General features: G+C 46.4%; 1 protein-coding gene across 2 annotated transcripts in view; it reads left to right on the top strand.

Annotated features, from left to right (window-relative positions):
- Positions 1-218: 218 nt before the first annotated feature.
- The window catches only part of Pdpn (podoplanin), a 40,363-nt gene continuing 20,782 nt past the window's right edge, over positions 219-19,799 (top strand). For both annotated transcript variants that reach the window (XM_036178674.1, XM_036178675.1), the window contains exon 1: positions 219-529. In XM_036178674.1, coding sequence (XP_036034567.1) covers positions 463-529 — 67 coding nt within the window. In that variant the 5' untranslated portion in view covers positions 219-462. The remainder of the gene's footprint in view (positions 530-19,799) is intronic.

The following is a 19,799-nucleotide window of genomic DNA, read 5'->3' as shown; positions in this document are numbered from 1 at the left end:
TAAAGCAGAACTGTTTACTGCATGTGGCCCCTCTTTCTTCTGTTGTGGAGCACTCAAAAGCTTTTTTTTTTTTTTGGGGGGGGGGGCTTGGGCTGGGCCGCAGTGGCTGAGGCCCTGTAACTTTAAACCTGGCCTGAGGTCATCTTGTGATGCTGGCCAACAGAGTGCGGGGGGCGGTCCTAGATCTCTAAGCTGGGACCACCTGACGCCCACTCGCTCCCGCCCCGAATCCGGAGACATAAATGCTGACTGAGCCACCACGGAGAAGTTGCTAGCTGCCAAGTTTGCTGTGCCTACTGCGGTGAGCCAAGGAAGCCGGGACACTCTCTGTCGCTGAGACTTTGCTCACCGCTTTCCAGCCTCCTGCTGACTTCTTCCCCGCTGGGCCTATAGTTGTGAAGCCTTTTTCATCTTTTCACAACCGCAAAAACCACTAGCGGCTGAGGCTCCAAAGAGATCAAGATGTGGACTGCGCCAGTGTTGTTTTGGATTTTCGGGAGTGCGTGGTTCTGGCACTTTGCTCAGGGAGGTAAGCGCCCGGCATGAGTGACTACCAGCACTTGCTGGTGGGGATGGAGGGAGGCGGGGATGCCTGGGCCTGGGATCTGAGAGTGCCAGGGAGAGAGCTGGGGCAGCTTAGAAGGGGCCAAGTTTCCTGGAACAGCCAGTGGGTGTGGCGGGAATAGTCGGGATCCACAGGTGGTAGGGATGCAGAATGTCCCTCTCCCAACCTGGGGGGGAGGGGGGATAGTGACATGGGGTGGGAGGGTGACTGGACTGGCCCAAAGAGCAGTGTATTAGAGGAATGGTTAATGTCTCTGGATGAGAGGAACAGGCGAGAGGAATAGAAGTCCCATCTTTGGGGACTTCTCCCGGGTGGGGGGCGGAACAGCTTGGCGAAGAGTGGGGGAACCGAAGGCCGCTGTCTTCTTAGCAACCTTGTCTCTGCCTCCTTCCTTCTTCGTTTTTGTCCAGCCCTGGGAGTGGATGGAACCCAGGGTGTCCAGCATGCTAAAGCTGTACCTCCTAACCTGGAGGATTGCTGTGAGCAGTGAGGTGTTAAGTGTGTTTTGAGGCCATGTATTGAACTTGGCCAAGGACTCAATGGCTGAATTAGCATTAGTAAAAGACCAGTGGAGCCTAAATGTGCTCAGCTGGCAGAGTCCTTGCCTTGCATGCGTGATTCTCTGGGTTCCATCCCCAGCAAGGTACAAACACCAGCATAGTGGTGTTCACCTGTGTGATCTCAGCATTGGGGAAATGGAGGCAGGAGAATGAGAGTTTTCAAGGTCATCCTGGGGGCTACAATAGCAAGTTTGAAAGGAGCCTGGGCTTCAGGATCGTGCCCACCCTACTTTATTTCTTGCCTTGTGTTTCTAGTTGTGTCTGTTTCCCTGGTGGAATCTCAGCTCCAACCTTGTTCCCCGGGCCAAAACATCACCTGATAGTAGCAGTTGCTCACTAAATACTGACCGAAGGCCTCCTCAGCAAGCTGGAAGTGGTCTGGGTGAGCCTCGGCTTCTGTAATTCTCCACAGACGACACCTACCTAGTCTTAGGGAAATTATACAGTATGCACTGGGCGGGCCTGTCTGCTTCAAAGAGACGGAGCTATTCTTTATGGGGCTCTGGGCTATTTCTGGCAATCCTATCTTTGAAACTTCTCCTGGCACTAGGATATATACAGTTCTGTATTTCAGTTCCTACTTCCGTTTGGCGAGACAATGTGTGTAAATGATACAACTTTTCACTCACCTGAACCACATCCGAGGAAAGTCAGAGGCTGGCTAACATCCTTTCCAGCAAGTGTAGGCTGCAACTCTCTTAAGCCAGCTCGCAAGGTGCTCAAAGTCATCTTTGTGCTGTCCTAGAAGCTGTACAGCTAAAGAAAGAGGTCTGGTAAAGAAAGGGGTAGTCAAGGCATGGCCATGTGGCCAGCTGTATGCAGGCTGTTCTGCTGCAAGACGGAGGCACTTGGGGTTTTTTGTCTGAGAATAATGAATATGGATGAGTTACTCCACTGAGTTGCTATTATTGGGTAACCAGACTGGAGGTGATTGTGGTGTGCTAATTCTTCTATTAAGGCCATGTGCCATACTGATTTAGTATTATAATCCCACCCTCCTTGCCATCTCTAAGGTGTTAGTAGATTCTAAAGAGGCCTGCTGTCCTCACATCTGGCATCTTCCTCCATCACCAGGCCCCACCCTCACTCTGAACTTTCATCCAAAGCCTGTCCCTTAGACAATTAATTTTTGTAAGATTCTGAAAGCTGCTGCTTGCCGCGAACCCATGTGGGCTGTTCCGGGACCAGTCCAAACAGGATTAATCATGTGGCAAAGAAATCATCCTGTGATTTCCCTGAAGTTCTTGCCAGTTTTGGGGGCCCTGGAATCCTCACGGGTTGCTGAGGGTTTTTGTTGTAGAGGCCTTGAATAAAGCTGGTTCTGTTAGATGTTCTGTGAGGGAAGCTTGGACTTATGATCCCAAACTGAGTTCAGAAGAGGAAAACACATCTGAAGCCCTGTGTCTGGCAGCAGAAGGCTGAGTGTACCTGTAACCAACAGTACTCAACTCAGCTCACCACTGACTAAGTGCTGGCACCTGGAGAGACCCAAATCTTCGCATGACTGAGGATGGCCCTGTCTAGTGGGCAGGGCACCACTTTCTTGCATTCCCATCCCCCAACACATTCTAGGAATGTCAGCAGCCTACCTTATTTAATCCTCAACAACTCCTGTAAATTATACCCTACTATCTCAGAAGCTGCCCAAACCAGGATTCAAAAACAAATTCAAGCTCTTCACTACTATTTAAAAAAAAAAAATGGTTGAACTTGGTAGACTTCTCTTTCAGTCCCTTAAACATGAATACAAACTCCTCTAGACTTAAGACTTCTGCCGTTAAACACTACCCACACCAAACTGGTGCCTTGAAATGGATTACCTTCGTTTATCCTGCACATAGCGGCTAAGTACTTCTCAAGAGGGTGTGGCAGGTTGCTGGGTGAAAGAAAGCCAAGTGTGCTCTGCCATCCTTGCCAACCAAGAATGAACCTGTGTTCTGGATTGCACTGGCTTATCTGAATTTTTGTCATATTTCTGGCTTCTGAGAGCAGCCATTCCAGGTTACAACTTGTGGAAGTATTTCGGGGGAGGCCAAGGAGGGAGCAAGCTCAAATACCAGTCTTTCCTGGAACTCTGCAGAGGATTCCCATTCCTTCCCATCATCCCATCTCTCAAGGAAACCCTGCTGTCCCGAAACCTCTCAGAGAAGAAGCCCATGTGGTTTTTTTAGAGGAGGGTCCATGATTGTGGAGAAGTTGTGATACTTTTAATGCTGATGAGGTTGCTCATAGGATTCTCTCAGGGTACACAACAGCAATTTTGAGTACTTTCTCAATAGATTTCTTGAAGAGTGTGTGTGTGTGTGTGTGTGTGTGTGTGTGTGTGTGTGTGTGTGTGTGTAGGTCAATTACTCTGCATCATATTTTTTGAGACAGTGTCTCACTGAAGCTGGAGTTCACCAATTGCTAGACTTACTGAGCAGTTGCCTTTAGGGATCCAGTTGCCTCTGCCTCCCCAGTGTTGAGATAACAGGTGCACACCACTGCACCCTGCTTTTTATGTGAGTCTGGAGGTTGGAACTCAGATTCTCACATTTGCACGAACACTTTGTTGAGTGTTCTATTCCCTGTAATGTTCTGGGAAAGGAAAGTGATGAGCCCTTTCAAGCCTGATCTAATAGAGGATAGAGCCAGGTTAGGAAACCATTGGCATTCTGCCAAGTTCATCCAGGGCAGGAAATGGAGGTGGCTGTTTCCTCCCACATGTCTAACCACAGCCAGCGCCTGGCTGTCCATCATCCCAGCCCATTCATGGCCAGCCAGGTGATGGGAAACTCTTGAATATCAATGGAAAAGTAGAGTAGGGTTAGAGAGAGAGCTGCGTGGGTAAAATGCTTGCTGTGCCAACATGAGAGCCTGAGTTTGGTCTCAGAACCCATGAAAAAAGCTGGGTGGTAGCAAGGATTTGTAATCCCAGTGCTAGGAATGTAGAGACAGGCAAATCTCTGAGGCTCTCTGGCCAGCTAGTCTAGCCCGGTCCACAATTTCCAGGCCACTGAGACTCTTTGTCCCAAAAAATAGGGTGCCTTGGGAATAATACCTGAGAGTATCACTTGACTACTACTACTACTACTACTACTACTACTACTACTACTACTACACACATACACACACACACACACACACACACACACACACACACACACACATACACACACACACACACACACACACTCAGGTAGATGGATATGTCCGTGTTTGTGTCTGGTCCAGTGTCTTTGTCTCAGAGAATAGTTTGTATTTGAAGATGAGTCAGGCTAAGTTCAGAGAGAGGCTTTCGACCTTGGCCAGCTGATCACTTACTTGAGGAAACAGAGGACAGACATTGCTGAGGCAAAGCAAAAAGGATGCAGTTTCAAAAACAAAAATATATGGAAAGGACAGTTGCCTTTCCAGATGAAGATGAGCTCATGACTTTGGTTCATAGGGGCCAAAATTGCAGAAATGCCTGGAGAGGTATGGGCAGGTCAACTTGCACCATGCGGGGCCTTTGAGAACCTCTGTAAAGCTGGCAGGGTGCAGGGGAATGCCAATGGTGTGGAGTGCAATCAGAGCCAGGGAAGGGGGTGTGCAAAATGTGTAAACAGTACTGACTAGAGCTGGGTATTTCCCAGAGTCCATCACGGTGTTTCCATCGGGGGAATAAAACACAGCACACAAACAAAGCTGTGAGCCAGCGGAGAGTGCCCCACCCGAGGGAGAAAGCACTTAGTTTGCGGGGATCTCTAGAAAGGGAGAGAGAGACAAGGGACACTGTTTGTTGCTGTGAAAGCTGTCCTGCCCAAGGAATTTGCTCATTTGACAAATACTTATTGAGTTCTTGCTGTGTGTTCAGGCATTGGAGCATGGTGTTTTCCTGCTGTGAGCTCCTACAGGGGTGTCCTATTTGGCAGCCTTGGGGATTCTGACCTCACTTAGGGTGGGTCCCTGAGAATCGGAGAACTTTATTCCCTTAATCTGGCAACACATTCCATCCAATGATTTTGTTTTACAGAAGATCAAACATCTCCAGAACCCTTTTCACTTGAGAAGGGCATGCCACAGGTAGAAAATATCTACATAAAGTGCAGAAAAACATGTCTCATTTGTGTGTGTGTGTCGTGCATGTGGAGGCCAGAGGAAAATCTCTACCTTGTCATCCTTTTTTGTTGTTGTTGTTGCTTTTTTTTTTAAGATTTATTTTTATTTTTTTAAGCTATATGTATATGTGTCTGTGTGGGAGTATGTGCATATGAGTGCAGGTGCTCACAGAAGCCAGATGAGTCAGACGCCTCAAAAGATGGAGTTACTGAGAATTGTGAGCTGCCTAAAGTGGGTGCTGGGAATCAAACTCGGTTCCTTTGGAGGTATAGTGTGAGTTCTCAACCACTGAGCTGTCTCTCCAGCCTCACTGTGTATAGTTTCTTAGAGACAGGCTCTCTCTGGTCTGGACCTTATCTAGTATACCAGGCTAGGTGGCCAGCAAGCCCCAGAGAACAGCTTGTGTCTTCCTCCTCAGAACTAGGATAAAAATCACACACCATCACCCCCCCCCTTTTTTGGCATGGTTCTGGGGATCTAAATGAGGTTTCCATATGTGGTGGTTTGAATGAGAGGCTCATATATTTGAATGCTTGGCCCACAGTTGGTGGCACTGTTTGAGAAGGATTAGGAGGCATGGTGTTGTTGGAGGAGGTGTGTCACAGGGTGGGGGTAGGCTTTGAGGTTTCTCTCTCTCTCTCTCTCTCTCTCTCTCTCTCTCTCTCTCTCTCTCTCTCTCTCTCTTACTTGATAAGATATAAGCTCCCAGGTATTGTTCCATTGCTGCCTGTCTGATGCCATGCTCTCCACCATGATGGTCATGGGCTCACCCCCTGAACTGTAAGCCCTAAATAAACCCTTTCTTCTCTGAGTTGCCCTGGTCATGGTATCTCTTCACAGCACTAGAAGATACCATGCTTGCAAGGCAAGTTCTTCACTGGCTGAGCCATCTCCTCGTACTCCTGTGTCTCGTTCTTAGTAACATTTGGTTCCTGGCATCTTACTTATAATTTTCAACTCATGGAAAACAGTCTTTTCTGAGACTATTGCTCCATAGGAAGATTAGCTGTGAAGCTGCAAAGCCACACACTACATTCCAAATGGGAGGGTCTAATAGTCATAGCCACTTTGTAACTTTTCCCATTTGCTGAGCTAGAGTGTGTCAGCCACTCACAATCACTGTTTCCCTCTGTCCTCACAGCACAACTACAAGTGAGGAGCTATTTACATCTTATAGATGAGTTAAGAGGCTCCTCCAGGTTCAGACACAACAAGCAGCTACAATGATCTCTAACTCAAGTACTGGAACATACTAACATCCTGGGCACACATCCCTGGGCACTTAGCTAAATGGCCATTAGTGCTTGGAGTTAGTGTCCCTAAAGATACCCAGAAAAGTAAGCCATGTGATCCCTCCAAGGACTTAGACAGCAGCAACACCATCTGTTACTGTTACACTCACAAGTTGTTTTAATCACTTTTGTTTGTTACGTACATGATTTTAATTCTGTATCTGATGTCAAGGTACTATGCTGGGTAGTTTCTATTTTCAACTTGACACCTAAGAGTCACCTGGCAAGAAAGTTACAGAATTGCCCAGAATTGCCCAGTCCATGGTGACATTATGCTAACTGATGAGGGAAGACCCTAATGAGGAGGGGATCTCATAATAATTCTGAATTGTCTTTCCTTCCCTAATGACAATAAACTTGAACACCTTTTCATGCTGGACATCTTGGGGGATTGTTCAAGCCCTTGGCCACTTTAAATTGAGGCGTATTCAGGTGTTTACTAATTTTCCTTTTTTTTCAAGTGAGAAATTAGTTTATTGATTATCTAACATGTACACATGAGAAAGATGGGGGTCAGAGTTCTAGTCATTTTTAAGAGAATTATGTCAAGTGATTACAAATAGATGAATTATTCGCACACTTCAATGAACAGTGTTCTCAGGCTGAAAACAGACTGGAAGTGGAGACTAAGCTGTTAAAAAAAACAGCAAATAAATAAATAATTAATTATTAGTTTCTTGATAGATGAATTTATTTCTCTAGTTTCCCCCCCCCCATTATTAACTTCTTGCTGCACATTTTGACCTTTAGCACTTTCATTATCAATAAGTAATACATTTTGTTGTTCTTTAGGAGTTCTGTAGATTATTTCTACTTGCAAAATATGAAAATTTCAAGTATTTTTTGTTTGCTTTTGCTGTTGATTTCTAAATTGATTTCACGGAAGCCAGAAAACAGGTTCTTCCCAATGTTTACTCATTCAGATTTGGGTAGCGCTAGCTGTCCTGGAACTCACTCTATAGACCAGGCTGGCCTTGAACTTGGACATTTAGCCTGCTTCTCCCTCCAAAGTGCTGGGATTAAGGTATGTGCCACCACTGCCTGGCTTTTTATTTTGGGTTTATTGAGGTCTTATTTGTGTGGGTAAGATAGGGGCTGGAGAAACATCTCAAGTACTGAGGGTGTTGCAGTGAAAAGATGAGGACCTGAGTTCAAATCCACAGAATGGCATGAAAAGTCTCGCTGGGGCTAGTCACCAGCCTTGCTCCAGGTGCAGTGAGAGACACTGACTCAAGGGAACGAGGCAAAAGTGATGGGACAGGACAGCTGACAGCCTCCTCTGACCTACTTGTGCACACATGGGTGCATACGTCACACCTGTCACGCATACACACACATTAAAAATTGGTGAATGCTAAGAGAAAAAACTTTCAAAGTGTCCCTGTGAATTTCACTGTAATAAAAGAAGTGATGTATGCATTCCATTTTTTGTTTGCATTTGTTTTCCGAGACAGGGTTTCTCCGTGTAAGCTATTTCTTGTTGTCCTGGAACTCGCTCTGTAGACCTGGCTGGCCTTGATCTACCTGCATCTACCTCCCGAGTGCTGGGATTAAAGGTGTACGCCACCACCACTTGGCTGCATTCACTTTTTTTTTTTTTTTTAAATGGGATGTGTTAATTTTAATCATAAAGCACACTTTAACAATTTTAGATACTGGACAGGTGTGGTGCATGCTTTTTATTCCAGCACTGAAAAGGCAGAGGCAGGGAGGGAGATCTCTGTGAGTTCAAAACCAGCCTGGTTTGGTCTATATAGTGAGTTTCAAACCAGCCAGAGCAACATAGTCAGAGCCCCATCTCAAAAAAAAATTTTTTTTTAAAGATACTGGACTGTTATTGGATAGATAAAGATATTCTTCCATTCTGTGAATTGGCTTTTTTTGTTTTTGTTTTTGTTTTTTGTTTTTTGGTTTTTTGGTTTTTCAAGACAGGATTTCTCTGTAGCTTTGGAGCCTGTCCTGGACTAGCTCTGTATAGCAGGCTGGCCTCGAACTCACAGAGATCCACCTGCCTCTGCCTCCCTAGTACTGGGATTACAGGCGTGCGCCACCACCTCCCAGCTTGTTCTTATTTTTTGATAGTGTTCATTAAAGTACAAATCTTTAAGAATGTGCCGTCTGGCTTGTCTCGTCTCTTTTTCTGCTCTTGCTGTTGCTATCAGAGTTGGAAGCCACCGCCTAACCTGAGCTGGAAAGGTTGACTCTTCCGTTGTAGGTTTAATTCTGGCAGTTGGGTGCTGATGCCCTTGCACTGAACTTTCGTGTGAGCCCTGAACAGTGACACAGCTCCATTCTTTACTGTGTGACTATTCTGTTGTCCCAGCACCTTCTGGGATGGAAAGATAATTCTTCCCCATGAAGTATCTTGGTGCTTTTACCCAAAACCAGATGCCCGTGAGTATAAGGGTTTGTCTGGACTCCCCATTCTATTCTGTTGGTCTACATGCTTGCTCTTATGCAAAGTCTGCAGGCATTTGTAAAAATCGTTCCCCAATGGAAATTAAACACAGGGCCACTACAGCTACGCAAGTGCTCTGCTGCTGAGCTCCGCCCCAAGCCTATTTATATTTTATTATTTTTCTGAGATAGGGCTCTCTCTGTGCTGCATATTCTGGCCTTGAAGTCCTGTGCTTGCTGAGATGCTCCCGCCGGGTCTACAGGGACACCATGGTTTCTGCAGATTTGCTTTACATGTTGAAGTCATAATTCATGGGTTCTTTCGCTTTGTCCCTTCTCATCTCTATATTTATTTATTTATTTATTTAAATGTATATTTTGTTTATTTTACAACCCAACCACTGTTTTCCCTCCTTTCTTTCCTCCCAGTCCCTCTCCATCTCCTCTTTGCCCCTCCCCATCCACTCATCCTCTGTTTCTATTCAGAGGAGGGCAGGCCTCCCATGGATAGCAACCAAACATGGTGTATCAAGTTGAGGGCTGGATGAGGCAACCCAATATGATGCTAAAGGTTCCAAAAGCTGACAAAAGAGTCAGAGACAGCCCCTGCTCCCACTGTTAGGAGTCCCACAAGAAGACCGAGCTATGCAACTGTAACACATGCAGAGGGTCTAGGTCAGTCTCATGTAGGCTCCTGATTATCAGTCTCTGTGAGCCCCTATGAGCCCGGGTTTCATCATTATATTTTAAGTGTCTGTGGCTCAATCTTGCCTCTTAGAATCCTTAAAAGAACACTGGAGCTGGGGTGTAGCTCAGTGGTAGAACACTTGCCTGGCATGGGAGGCCCTGTGGAAAAGCATCTGGTCAGACAATAGTCACCATCTGTCAGGATGAAAAGCACAGAAGGGGGGGTCATCCAAACCTTTTGGTAGGAAAGGCAACGAGGAAAGTGTGGGGTGGGAAAGATGGCTCAGCGGTTAAGTGCACTTTCTGCTTTTATAGAGGACCTGATTCACTTCTCAGAAACCACAGAGGCTCACAACCACCTATACTTCCAGTTTTGGGGGATCTGATGTCCTCTTCTGACCTTCAATGGCTTCAATGGTGCCAGGAGTGTGTGTGTGTGTGTGTGTGTGTGTGTGTGTGTGTAACCACTCATGTACACAAAATGAAAAGAAATCTATTTTAAAAGAAGGAAGAAGAGGTGGTTAGGTTTTCATCACTATGACCAGATCCCTGATTGAAAGCAATTTAGGGGAGGAAGAATTTATTTTGGCTCATAGTTGAGGGAGTGGGATCCATCATGGAAGGGAAGATGTGGGGACAGGAGTGTGAGGTAGCCGGCCACACTGATAGTCAAGGAGCAAAAGGAGAGAGAGATGACGGCTTGCTTCCCCCTTTGCCCTTCGTGGTCAGTCTGGATCCCCAAGCCACAGCGTGCAGCCATCCTCATTCAGACTGCATGTTCCCTCCTGGGTCACACCTCTCTGTAAACACCTTCGGAGACACAGCCACAGATGTGTCTCCTAGCTGGCTCCACATCCAGTCAGGTTGACACCGAAGCCATCACAGTATCTGTGAAAAGCAGGTAGGGAGGTGAGAGGAACAAGTTGGTGAGAACGACAGGTGTTTGCTCTTTAGGGTTAGACTATGAGGTGCTGGAAGATAGCCATCAAGATATATCTCCTGGGCATGTGGAGGCCAGCGTTCTAAAAAGGTCTGAGCAGTGAACCTGGAGATGGGACTGGACGTGACCTTTCCACATGCCAGGACGAAGGGAGAAAGATGGCCAGGGAAGTTCAGAAGACTCTGCTAGCCAAAGCAGCTATAAAAATTTTAATCTACCAAGGGTTGAGATGAGGTTCAGTCATAGATGGTTGCCTCACACACACACAAGGCCTTGGGTTTGGTTCCTCAGTGCTATATAAACAAACACAAGATTATCTTAATGCAAAATAAAAACCTTCCAAGATGCAGCAGCTTCCAAACTAGGCTGAGGATCAAGGCCAAGCACAGCCTCATTCTGCACATTCTTAAAGGCTTCCCTGTGCTCACAGCTGGGATGTCTGCACCGCAGGTCCGTCTGAAGGGGCTTGTCTTCCACTCTTTCGAAATGGCAGTCACTCAGCTGAGGGCCCTGAGTAATCAGAGCTCAGAGTCCTGCTCAGTTCCCGGCAGATGTCAAGGGCTCCCACCCCACTGTGATGTGCTACTCTGGGCAGCACCCTTAAAACATCCTATGAGGTCACCACTCAGTAATCTTCGCTGGAAGGTGGCCTTCCGTGCGTGCATCCAGCTCCTGCTGCGTTCCAGAAAAATTCTTGGGAGGTATGATTCCTGCCCACAAAACTGAGAATTCATTTCCCCTTTTACAGGAAAACCGTCTGCTCTTAGTCAAGAGCAAAATGATCTCCCCGAGTTGAGTAATCAAGTTGAAAGCTGGACTCAGCTGTCTATTTCACTGCTGGAGCAGTTTAGGGGTGAGCACCACAGTGAGTCACTTCCTGGAGCCCTGAAAAGCATAACTATAACTCACCTTGTCATTTTGTGTCCTCAGGCTGTGAGTGACTGGCCAGCAAACTCAGCAGAATGCTGGGTTGCTTTAAAGAAGGTTCTAGAACTACATAGAGAGGAAATAGTAAATGGCCCAGTGTGGCCGAGTCCTGGACTGTGGTGGAGACACTGCCTCCTGTCTTCCCTGTGGAGTGAGGGACTTTCTCCTGGGCATTGGGTGTTGTGAAGTTTTGAGTGGACAGCAATGGGCCTTGGCAGCCCAGCCTCAAGCTCCCGTGGAAGTCATCCATGGTCAGCTGTGGACCCCAGCTTTTTCTTTAAAGGACAGAGGCTCAGGGTTGGGGAGATAGCTGAGTTGGTAAAGTGCTTGCCTTACAGGAATGAGAACCTAAGTTCAGTTCCCAGCACCCACATAAAAAGCCAGGCATGGTGGCAAGTGCTTGTAATGTTAGTGCTGCAGAGGCAGAGACAGGAGGATTCCCTGGAACTCACTGGCCAGCCAACTGGGCCTACCCAGCAAGCCCCGGGTCCTGTGAGACACCATTTCAGAAAACAAGGTGGGTAGTTTCTAAGAAGTACACCTGAGGTTGACCTCTGTGTGGGACGCCAGCTCCCACCTTTTGAAGGGTTCTTATGAGAGAGGGATAAGAAAATATTAGATAGAAAGAGAGATCTAGTTGATGAGAAGAGAGACAGAAACACAGGACAGCTTCAGGAGAGCCTGGATCAATACCCAATGGCCTCTTCCATTTATTCAAAAAGGGCTTTTTATAACAATGCCAAGGGGCAGGGCAAAAAACTCCCCCTTGCAAGGTCAAAAGCACACTGCACAGCCAAGTGCAGACCCTTCCAAACACCTGGTAACCACACCAGTGACCAAATCATCCATTTGCAGCCCTGCTGGGTAAAGCAAGCTCAGATTCTCTGACCCTGAGTAATTTGGGCCTCCACACCTCTGGCCTCCACTTGTGTGTACACACCTGCCCGTACACCTGCCCACATGTGCTGGCACATGTGTCTACACATCTGAGGATAGACACACACACACACACACACACACACACACACACACACACACTCTCTCTCTCTCTCTCTCTCTCACAGAATAGAGGCTTGCGAGGGTGAGTGAGGCAAGAATGACACAGAGACATGATGGTTAAGGGTGGGATTTGCACTCTGATGGCTCACTGAGTTGATGGTTCTCTGACTCTCTTCCTCACCATCCTCCTGAGAAGCAGGGATGATGCTTGTTGCAAGGGTTTTGTAGAGACCATGGGAAAGCACAGGGCAGTAGGTTTTTTCATTCTCCTATAAATTCGGTCAGAAGGAGCCATCGTCAGAATCTCATCTCCTGGACAGTCCTGTCCCCTTTCTGAGGGGAGAGGAGTGGGTCTGCTTGGGTGACCTGGAGCTAGGCTCTGCCCCTTCCACCCGCCCAGTGACTCACTGACTCCTTGCTCTCAAAATGAAAATGGGAGTCCTTAGCAATCATTGGCCTGTTGTCTTTTCTATTTTCTTTCCTTTTCCAGCCTCCTCTTCATTTACAACCTCCCTGTAGCCCAGACATACCTCATACTCCCAGACTTCCTGCTTCAGTCCCTCAGGTGCTGAGATTACAGGGGTGCATCATTACCATCCCCTCCTCTTCCCCCATCCCTGGCCTTCCACCCCGACTGTAGCTCTCTTGGTTTTTCTCTTCCTTTCTCCCTCCCTGTCTTTCCTTATCCTTTCTTTGGCTCTGGGGCTTGGTCCCAGGGCCCCTGTACGCTAGCCATGCACTCTACCACTGAGCCACATCCCATCACTGTCCCTATTGCCTTTGTCCAGCTACAGAAACGTCCAAAAGCTGCTTCCAATTTTTAGAAGGTGAGCCGCAGGGGCCAGCCAGTCCAGACAAGCACAAGAGACCTCTGGAGCACCATGCACAACCTCCATCTACTGTGAGGTCAAGGGAACAGGCGCCTAACGTTAGTGTGTAGGATTTCCTCAGAAGAGCGAGGAGCACGTCTCAATTCACCTCAGTTCTGACATCCTTCTCCTAAGTGAGATGGAAGAGGTGAGGTACACAGCCTATCAGCCAGCAGCATGGTGCAGGCCTGACAGTTGTGTCCCATCTCATCAACCAGGCTTGGTCTGCAGGCTTGACAAAACCTGTGACAGTGAGTGACAGGCAGGGCAGCAGAGTTAACCCTCTGTCTTCGTCCCTGTTGCTCTACAGTAGGGAAGGTGCTCAACAATTCTGCAGTGGAGGCCGCTGCACACTGGGAGGGGAAGAATCCAAGAAGTAGTTCAGAAGAAACCAGTTCCTTGAATGGACATCGGTCACTCAGCAAACACCTGCCAAGAACCTACTGTGGCTCCAGAGGCTGGCAGTGTGTTAGGGGACACCATGCCCTCCCAGAGGGAAATAAGTGAAAGCATTTCTGTAAATTCTTGGGTGAGAGGGCAAAGCATACTAAGAGTTGTCTAGAATAATGGAGTTGTTTAGCCCAGGTATGCTGGCACACATGCCTCTAATCCCAATCTCAGACGTCTGTGGCAGGAAGATCATGAATTCAAGACTACCAGCCTGTGCTGCACAGTGAGACCTTGTCTCAAAAAGGCAAAGAGGGTACTGGGAGAGGTAGCTCAGTTGGTACAGTGTTTGGTGTGCAAGGATGAGAACTGAATTCAAGGCCCAGAATTTGTGTAAAAATTAAAAATGGCCAGGCAAGGTGATGTATGTTTATAATCCCAGAGTCCAGGAGAAAGAGACAGGCAGATCTCTAGGGCTTCCTGGCTAGCCAGCTTAGTGGAATTGGCAAGTTTCCATCCAATGAGAGACCCTGTCTCAAAAAATAAGGTTGACAGTATCCTGAAGAATGACCCTGAGGTTGATCTCTGATACACAGACACACACACACACACACACACACACACACACACACACACACACACACCCCCCACAGGTACAGACACTCAAAGGAGAGAGGAAGAAGTTTTCCAGTGCCAGTCTCTTGATCAGGTAAACAGTTTGCCAAGATGTGTGGAAAGAGTGAAGAGACACTTAAAAAATCGTCGGCCACACCTGATGCTGGCTACACCCAGCAACTACCCGGTGTTGTGTGGAACATGGCTTCTGGGGAATGGCTTTCATATCAGAGGAGCTCTCTAAACATCTGCTGCTGCGTCCATATTCCTAAGACTGACTTCAGCAGAAGGCCAGGAACGGGGCTGGCCCACAGGGCACCAAGAAGAGCATGAAAGCCGTGGAAAGCAGAAACCTCTTGGCTGCAGAAACCCACTTCTGGGTAGCTGAGGGAAGAGGCAGGAGCTCCTGGGGACCCCAGTGAGAGGTCAGCAGGGTTGATACCATCTACAGTGTGAGGTATGTTTATTTTGAGACTTGGGGGCACACTTTTGAGACATGATAGGGAAATATGCAAAGCCTTTATGATGGGGGTAAAGGAACAGAAGAGAGGGTTTGTTTTTCAAAATGGATTCTGTGTGTGAGATGTATGTGAGTGTTCATGTGGATGTGTGTACTGTACACACATGTGGAGGCCAGACATGCATGTCAGTTGTCTTTCTGGGTCATTCTCCATTTTTAAAACTTATGTTGCCTGTGAGTGAAGGTCTCACAGTCAGAGCCCCTGGAGGTGGAGTTCTGGGCAGTTGTGAGTTGCCTAACCTGGATGCTGAGAATCAAACCCTGGTCCTCTGCAAGAGCAGTGCGCTCTCTTAACCACTGAGCCTTCTCTTCAGCCCTACTACCTCAGTTTTTGAGATAAGGTCTCTCATTGAAGCTCACTGATTGGCTAGACCAGTGCTGGGGTCATAGGCACACAGCCACACTGGCTTTTCACATGGGTCCTATGCTGCAAACACTTTACTGACTGAGACATCTCTCCCCCTGGACTTAATTTTTTATCTCATCTCATCTCATCTTATCTTATCTTATTCATTCGTTCATTCAATCCCCCCCCCCCCCAACACACACACACACACACACAGACAGCTGTGTAACTCTGGCTATCCTGGAACTCATTCTGTAAACCAGGCTGGCCTCAAACTCAGAGATCTGAGATCTGTCTGCCTCCCGGGTGCTGGGGACTAAAGGCATACTCCACCACTGCCCAGTTTAGACTTACTTTACTTATTTCCTGGGGGAGGGACACATCCATGCCGCCGTGTGTATGTGGAGGTCATAGGACAGCTTTTGGGAGCCAGTTCTCGCCTTCACTGTGTGGTCCTAGGGATTAAACTCAGGTCATAGTCTTGGCTACCGAGTTCCTTTATCCACTGAGCCATTTCACTAGCCCAGGAGACTTGTTTTTCCTAATTTCAGGTTAGCATAGGAAGAGATGGGCGTCACCATGGCGTCAGCAAACATAGATGACAATTTGTTTTGTTCTCGTCTTCACTGAACCCCTCCCCCCTTCCAGCTGGTCCCCTTTGGTCCCCAGTTAGTTCCTCTTCTGCTTTCCTCTTACATGGGTTTCTCTGCTGTCTTTATTTTCCACCTCCCCTAAGGTCTCCTCTTCCCCTTATGATTCTTTCTAGTTTTGTAACCTACATACACACATAAACACACACGCACATACATAAACACACACACACACACACACACACACACACATATAAACACACACACATAAACACAGACATGTAAACATACACACATATAAACACACAAACACACACATAAACACACACATAGAATTTTATGTTTATGTTTAGCCTATGAGAGCAAACATGCTGTGTCTTTCTGAGACTGATTTATTTCACTAAACATAATGATTTCCGGTTGAAAATAAACTTGTTTTTATTGTTTTGGGGTTCTTCAGGGGAAGTTGTTTTGGTTTGATTTGTTTTTTTAACGACAGGCTCTTCCTGTGTAGCCCAGACTAGACTCAAATTCAGGATCCTCCTGCTTTTGCCTCTTGAATGCTGGGGTCACAGGCAGGTGCCACCAAGGCCACTGATAAACGGTTTCCAAAGACACCACTTTGAGATTCAAATTGCTCCAGATGAATAGAACTTTTGAATTGTTTGAATAAGGATTATTATTTTTTAAAATAATTTATTGCTTTTTATTTTATGTGCATTGGTGTTTTGCCTGCATATATGTCTGTATGAGGGTGTCAGATCTTGGAGTTATAGACAGGTGTGTTGAACTTATATCCTCTGGAAGAGCAGCCAGTGCTCTTGACCACTGAGCCATCTCTCCAGCCCTGAATAAGGATTATTTTAATAAGCTTGTATTTAATAGACTTCATTTTATGTATTTGTTTGTTTAGAAACAGGATCTTCCCTGTGTAGTTTGTGCTGCCTGAGGGTCAGGGATTATAGGTGTGCCCTACCCCATCAGGTCTATTTTACAAATAGTTTTTTCAGATTTTTTTTTAACAAATCTTTTCAAAATCATCTCTTTACCCTGAACGTAACTGAGAGCATATAGTTTTCTTGTTGTTGCTGAGGCCACCGTTTCTCCTAAAGTGCAAAACCTGACCTTGCCAGGATTTTTTTAAGCTATCTACTTATTTCAATAACTGCAAGAATCATTTCAAAGCCATTTAATCACCAGTATTCAAAGGCATGTCTGGGCATTGAGGTATGGTGCAGCCTTGAACGTGAAAGAGACCCCAATGCTGTTGGCCAACAACCACAGGTTATCTTTGAAGATCCTGGGAGTGACCTGGCTCCTGACTCTTTGTTTCTAAAGTATCATCTTTACCATTTTAACACACAATGTTTTGGAAACTGCCCCTCTAGTGGTCAGATTCTAAAGTTACAGGGTGATCAGCAGGAGTGGAGTAGACAAGTGAAATGGCTTCGGGGTGAAGAAGACACAGCCACTGGTGGTGATGTACCCCGTTAATCCCAGTACTGGGCAGTGGGGCAGGTGGATCTCTTGAGTTTGAGACTAGCCTGGTCTACAGAGTAAGTTCCAGTACAACCAGGGCTACACAGAGAAACCCTGTCTCAAGCAGTGTGTGTGTGTGTGTGTGTGTGTGTGTGTGTGTGTGTGTGTGTGTGTGTGTGTTGTGTGTTAAGGTGCCTGCTGCTAACAGATCTAACAACCTGAGTTCGATCTCCAAGATCCACACTGTGGAAGGAGAGAACTGACTTCCACATGCATGTAGTGGCACACATATGTGCCCCCCAACGAACATAATTAAATAATCGTAATAAAAATAGTTTATTTTACAAAAATACAAAGAAAGAAGAGTAGGGAACCCCTTATCACGTGAAATTGGGAACAGAATTGTAGCTGTTGACCTAACTTCACTTAACTTTCTGCATTAACTTTCTGCATCAAATCAAAGAAAACTCTCATAAGTAACTCAGTATGGCTCCCTAGGGCAGCTGTCTTTGTGTGGATACTCCTGGGAGATGTTAGCAGCAGAGCTGAGGCGGCTGAGCTCTCTCAGCTCCAGCTCCTGACCAGTGAGTATGTTTCTGTACATCACAGGGTGATGACAGCCACTGGCTTCTGCCATGGCCTGCCCAGGTCTTTCCTGGTCCATTCTTTCTTCAGAGCAATACACCAATATTTCTGTTGCAGGACACGTGGAGTACAAGATGCTGGATCTTGGATGCTTTGGACCTGGTCTTCTTGACTTCATTGTTAAGGGCTTTTAGATTGCATATTGGCCTATATCATCTTCTTTAGAGAGATTGAAAAGCTTTTGGGTACCAACCACCCAGACACAGTAGTATCAATCAGTCCAGGAATATCCTTCTCTCTCTCTCTCTCTCTCTCTCTCTCTCTCTCTCTCTCTCTCTCTCTTCTTTTTTTTTTTTTTTTGTTTGTTAGTTTTTAAACAATAACCAAATAGACAACACTCATATTGGCATTTTCCATGCATCCTCTAACAGACTCACACTTCCTCTCTCTGGTTCTTCTTGGTCTGTAACAAGAATGCCCCTTATTCAATAGTAAATGCACTTTGATGTCGTTCAAGACACATTACTTTGTGGGAAAACCTAGCTTGTCATATGTAAACAGAGGCAGAACTTTTCTGTCCCATCTGCCTGTTCCCAAATACCTGGCAACTGCTTCCCAAATTACCACACAGAGGTTTATATTAATTATAAATGCTTGGCCAATTGCTCAGGCTTATTACTAACTAGCTCTAACATTTAAATTAACCCATTTCTATTCATCTATGTATTGCCATGTGGCCATGGCTTTACCAGTCCTCTGGCATCTTGTTTCTTGGGTGGCTTACTGGCATCTCCCCCAACTCTGTCCTTCTTCATCCCAGTCCTCAGTTTGATTATCCCACCTAACTTCCTGCCTGGCTGTTGGCCAATCAGCATTTTATTAGCAAATGAGAGTAATACATAGTCATAGTGTACAGAAGGATCATCCCTTAGCAGTCATTTCAAAAGATTCAGACCACATAACCCTTCCACTCTTCATCCAAAGCGTCAGCAGTTACTTCTGTGGCCATGCACTTATTTGTCATAGAAAGTACAAAGTTTATATTCATCATCCACTTCAATGAGTCTCTGACAGCCATGGCTGGGATGGAGAGGTTCAGCTTTATCTTGACACAGCTGTCAGTCCAGGAGACATCATGGGAAAGAGCCCTTACACAGCTCTCGTTGTTGTTTGCTTTGAGACAGGATTTCACATTGTTGCTCAGGGTGATCCTGAACTCCTCTCCTCAGTCTCCTAAGCACTTGTGAAATTACAGGCATCAGCCAACCCACCCAGCAGAAAGAAAGGCTATTTTTCATTTTGGTGCATGCATGCATGCAAGTGTTGTTGATTTATTTCATGTGATACTAGGGTGTGAACTCAGACATACTGGGCAAGCACTCTATAGATGAACTACACTCCTAGCCCCATGGGCTCCTGTCTTCATGGTGACTGCTGACTTGAACAGAAAAGCAAAGGACTGCCTTTCCAAGACATGCATGCTTTTGTATAGAACATCTTCCCTCTACTCTGCCTCCCACAGACACAGAGGAATGTGTGGCACTGGACACATTGCAGCTGTGGTGCCACCCTTGAGCTCCATTATAATCTCACGAACAGAGGTTGTTGTGCACTGAATCTTGTCATGTAAGGCATACCTACATATTCCTGTTTTATGGACCACATCAAGTAAACACAGACAATAAAACTATTAAGTGTGCAAACAGAGATTTAGGGAAATAGACATGAATATTTACATAACCCAAGGAAGGCTTTGTGAGGATGGTATCAGAGAGAGAAAATAAGGTGTCTGATTACAGGCTGGGCTTGGGCTTGCCTTTTTCAAAAGAGATGCAAATGCCAACTAGTAGAAAAACTGGCTGTAACATCTAATATAAATTGTAGCCGGGTGGTGGTGGTGCACGCCTTTAATCCCAGCACTTGGGATGCAGAGGCAGGCGGATCTTTGTGAGTTCCAGGCC

Source organism: Onychomys torridus, chromosome 2 (genome assembly GCF_903995425.1).
Source record: "Onychomys torridus chromosome 2, mOncTor1.1, whole genome shotgun sequence".
In the NCBI taxonomy this organism is placed as follows: Eukaryota; Metazoa; Chordata; class Mammalia; order Rodentia; family Cricetidae; genus Onychomys; species Onychomys torridus.
Note: the sequence above shows the minus strand (reverse complement) of the source record. Positions and strands in the feature narration are given on the sequence as shown.